The following is a 4,871-nucleotide window of genomic DNA, read 5'->3' as shown; positions in this document are numbered from 1 at the left end:
TGAGGGACTTGAGTGCCATGATGGCTTGAGTCGTCACTGCTTCCGGTAATCTGGTAGAACTGTTGGTCCCCTGCATAGTTCTTGTTCTGCTGTTCTCTCTGCCCTGTCCTACGTACTCACAGCCTCTGTTCCCAGTAGCTTTAGCTTTCCTCATGCCCACTTGTGCACTATGTCCTCTAAGCTCATCACCCACTTCTTGTCCTACCTTCAGTTCACGTTCTCAAGGAAGGATTTTGTTTTTCAAGCCAGGGTCCAGCACAGTTTACTGGTCAATGTCTGGATTGCCCTCCTGTGTGGGGCATGATCATTGTGGCTACAGGAGTGGGGCAGGATGTGTGCTATGAAACGTGGCTGCTCTCTCAGCAGAGCCTGGAATGGGCCATTTTTCCTTTGAAGAGGCCTTGGGCTCTTACTTGCCATGTCTAGACCTTATAGTCATAAGATTATTTAGTAATCACACAGGGTATATTAAATGTAAACTTAACAATACAGTACAGACTTAAGTATCCTTATCTCCTAACTTACTCCCATTCCCTCACACGCTGCCATCAAGTCCTGTCTCCGGGCGACCTTCCGTCAGACTTCCGAGGTCAGCTCACACAAGGAGACAGCCTGTCTTAGGCCAGAGTCAGGGGTGAATTTGAACTGCACCAGGCTTTGGGTTAGCAGCACAGCTCACTGTGGACAGAACTCTTCCTTTAGGATCGCAAGCCTATTCCACATAGCAATGGCCTTCACCTCTGATTCTCAGATGCAGTGGTGTTTTCTCTGGTCATGTTACCCTGCGTTCCCTTCCTGTAGGTGAAGATGGTTGAGGAGTAGGGAAGTACATGGAGATGGCTTGTTTCGAGGGTCAGCAAACTAAAGCAGGATTGGTCTCATTCCTTCTTTCTCACCCACGCCTTTGCCTCATTAGGACCCTGCCCTTTTCTAAAAGGAGAGCTCACGGGAGGGAATGGCTGCTGTGTCTCTGACTGCCAGACGCCAGGTGAGGTGGATTTTTGCTTTTCTGAACTCCTCTCTCCATCTCCAGAATGTGAGCACCTTTTCTCCGCATCCTGGAGCTTCTTTTGTGGTCTTTTTTTGGTCTTGTCTTGAACACATACCCATCAGCCTGTCACCAGACACACAGCTCCTGAAACCTTGACCTTGAATTAACAGCCCACTGCCATGGAGTTGGTTATGATTTGATCCCATAGGGAAAGATGGACCTCTCCGCTCAGGTTTTCGAAGCTGTAAATGCTCATGGGAGAGACAGCCTCATTTTTCTCCTATGGAACTGCTGCTGGGTTCAAACCAGTTACCTTTCAGTTAGCCACACAACCCTTCTATGCCACATGAGTTCCTGATTTTACTGGTTTTGCAAAAAAACTAATGGCATGGATCTGATTAGAAGGTTAGGGGATCAATGTGCTAGTTACAGCCGGGTCTTTACTATGTCTGTGTAAGGATTAAGAGTAGTCCCTAGTGTTCAGGGACTGTGGGGCAAGACTGGGAGGGTGATAAGGACTTCAGAGCACTTCACTGAGGTGCTGATAGTGGTCCTCAAGGTGGACAGAAACATGGGGCTGGGCACATTCTTGGCCAAGGGCAGAAAATCTTTTAATTCCATACACTGGCTTAGAACTTTTGGCCTAGACCCATTTGGGGTTTTTCGGACTGGGGATAAGGATAAGATCTGATAGACTTAGAGAACATTAGGGCTGGAAGGGATCCTAAGGATGCTGTAATCCAACCTTTAAGAATTTGACTTCAGAACACATACACAGCCCCAAGAACAATTAGTGACATTTTCAATGAGATGGTGGGTTATATAAGTTAATTCTCTTGGTTTTTAGTAATTATAAAATAGTTCTGGAAGAGAATGACCTTATTTTTATAGAACATAGTTGGAAATATTTAAGAATTACACACCTTACTTTCAAAGTTGAAGGTAAAAAAGAACCAGAAAGATGCCTAGAAAGAGACAGAGGTAAAGCCATTATGGAAGAAGTTGTTATTTGAGGAGACTGGATGAGGGATACCTCAGAATTTTTGTTCTTTTATAACATTTCTAGAAAAGAGAAAATCCCAGAGATTCAACTAGGAGAATATTTTTTATGTTGTTATGTGCCTTTGAGTTGGAACCGACTCATAACTGACTTTCCAATGGGTTTTCAGAGGCAGTAAATCACACCAGAAGAGATTGTGTATCTTTCTCCCATGGAACAGCTGGTGGATTCCAACTATGTGCCAAGGTTGGCAGTGTAGCTCCTTACCACTAGGAGATCCCCAGCTATAAGAATAGTAGTGTGAAATTATGAACAGAATTTCAGGTGTCCACAAATGCTTCAGAACTCTGCATTACCAGAGCCATTTCCTCTATCCCCTCCACAACCTCCTGGGCTGTCATTTTTCTCATCTCTCTCATCCATGTAAAGGAAGGTTTATATGTCAGGGACAATGTGATTGTGCTTTCAGGAACCAGTGACATTTGAGGATGTGGCTGTGAACTTCACAGAGGAGGAGTGGAGCCGTCTGGTACCCCTTCAGAAGGATCTCTACAAGGAAGTGATGCTGGAGAACTATAGGAGCATTGTCTCATTGGGTAAGGATAGTTTTGCATAAGGAGTAAGAATTTGAACTATGTTGATCTGAGGTTCTCTGTCATTGCTGTTGAGTCAGAACTGACCCAGAGTTGACTCTCCACTATGTTTCCTATGACCTTTCATGAGGCTGAAAATCACATGGGAAAAGATTGCTCATCTTTTCTCCCTTGGAATAACTGGTGGATTTGAACTACCAGAGAGGCTCCAGCTTTTGAGTTAGCAACACAGCTCCCTATGGACTGCTTCATCAGTGTACTCTTCTCTCCTCAATTCTGAACTGAGAAACATGATAAAATGTGGCATGTGCATATAGCAACAGTGAACAGAACTGCTTGCTCAGCAATTAACAGTGCTGGATAGACTCCTTTACTTGTATCTTGCCCCTGTGAAACATAAGACCAGGTGAACAGAGCAGAACAAGTGGTAGATGCAAAGAGCTGGCCTCAGTAAAGGAACGAAAGAGACCAAGTACTGTAGCCCAGCTTTCCTCCGAGCCCATCAGTCAGGTAATGGACACAGCTCCATCCAGAGGAGTAACAAGTGGGGTCAGGACACTCGTTGAGGGGCAATATCACAGAAGTCAGTGAAATGTTTCCTCTTAAAAGAGTCTCACTGAATCACCAGGGATGATTTGATTTTACTATTTATCATATATGTGGTCTAAAATACAGAAGGCCCTTTATAGATACAGAGACTATGAGAAAGGGAAAATGAAATACTGTGCTGATACCAGGTGTTAGTGAGAAGTGACGTCCCTGGAGCTTCATGAGGGAGAGGCTGTGAGGTGACAGATTTGGAAGCAGTTTAAGTAAGGCACAGAGGGCTGTCAATCACCTTCAACCGCTGAGGCCACAGGAGTGATGAAACCACAAAAAGGAACTGGTTTTTAGAGGCCAAAATGATCCAGTGATTGTCAGAATAATATTAAAGAATCTCAGTAGTGTTCCAGAAATCAGAATGGCCTCAGCTACCATCTCATACAGGGCAGGTTACAAAATCAAATGTTAATACCCCTGACTTTGCTTACACAGGTCAAATACGGAAAAGCAGAACAGAATATTCTCAAGGCATTATGGAAACACTAAGCCTTTGCCACCAGCTTTGGAACAATGACATATTGGTGAAAACAGAATTGCCAAGGACAGACACAAGGCCACAGGGAGGTCATAGACATGACTTTTGCTGTCGGAAAAACATGTGACCTGATAAATGACCTTGGACCTAATAAGGTGTCTTAATGGATAGATAGGAATTATAGGGGCAGTAAGTTTTAGTGAAGGAAGAACAGCTCTGAAAAGAAATTGCACACCGGTCAGAATAGAAATTGTCAAGTTTGTCTATGTTTTGCTGTGTATGTTCCCAACAACAAAAATAAAACATTTACAGGCTGAAAAGTGCTTTTCTCTTCCATGTAAGGATCCTAATACTAGAGAAGTTTATGTCCTAAATAGCTTTCCAGAAACGGATGTGGTTTTCATATTAGTAAATGGATAGATTTTCCTTTTAGGAATTTATCCTAAGGAAATAGCAACATTAGCAGCAAATGATATATTCCTGTTCTTGTCACACTGTTGCATATGTGCAGTGTGTGTTAATAGGAAACTCTTTGGAGGGTTGTACTGCTCACCAAAAGACTGTGCCTCTTTAACTGAGTGTTCCAGTGACTGTGAGAGAAGGAGGGATAGTCTCCCACCATGTGATTTACAGCCTTGGAAACCTGATGAAGGGTCTGCTGTGAGTTAATTTCAACTTGATGACAAAGACTTTGCTTTTTGAGGTTTCGTTTGATAATAGCAAAACATTACAAACAAATATCTATCAGCATGGCATTGGTTAAATAATTTTTCATTCATTACTGCACTTCTCCCCCCCACCCCCGGCCCCAGTTCGCTCCTCTCTTTGAAAAGTAAAACACTCCCTCCCTGGTACACAATCCCCCCGTACCCCTCCCACTGCCCCAAGTACATTCCACTATGCAACCTTAATTGTGAGCTCTTTTGATAATCATAATACCCTATCATACATTGCTTTTAAGTTATTCACTCCCTCATCTGTTTCAGTGCAGTGTATACAATTTATGCAGTTTTTCTCAGTCTTACCCCAACCATGATATCAGTCCCATTTTACAGCAGTGGCACCATGCAATATTTGTCCTTTTGCGACTGAGATATTTCACTCAGCATAATGTCCTCCAGGCTTTCCCATTTTGAATAATATTGCTTGAGTTCCTTGTTTTTCAATGCAGCGTAGTATTCCATTGTGTGAATATACCACAGCTTCTCT

The 4,871-nt window shown here is 43.3% G+C and overlaps 1 protein-coding gene across 2 annotated transcripts in view; it reads left to right on the top strand.

The window, feature by feature from the left end:
* Positions 1-955: 955 nt before the first annotated feature.
* Positions 956-4,871, top strand: part of ZNF2 (zinc finger protein 2) — an 8,261-nt gene continuing 4,345 nt past the window's right edge. For both annotated transcript variants that reach the window (XM_006898927.1, XM_006898926.1), the window contains exons 1-2: positions 956-988; positions 2,461-2,587. In XM_006898927.1, the coding sequence (XP_006898989.1) occupies positions 956-988; positions 2,461-2,587 (160 nt within the window). The remainder of the gene's footprint in view (positions 989-2,460; positions 2,588-4,871) is intronic.

This window comes from Elephantulus edwardii, unplaced genomic scaffold (assembly GCF_000299155.1).
Source record: "Elephantulus edwardii isolate Elephantulus edwardi_28Jun2011 unplaced genomic scaffold, EleEdw1.0 scaffold00241, whole genome shotgun sequence".
In the NCBI taxonomy this organism is placed as follows: Eukaryota; Metazoa; Chordata; class Mammalia; order Macroscelidea; family Macroscelididae; genus Elephantulus; species Elephantulus edwardii.
This window is presented reverse-complemented; position numbering and strand designations above follow the sequence as displayed.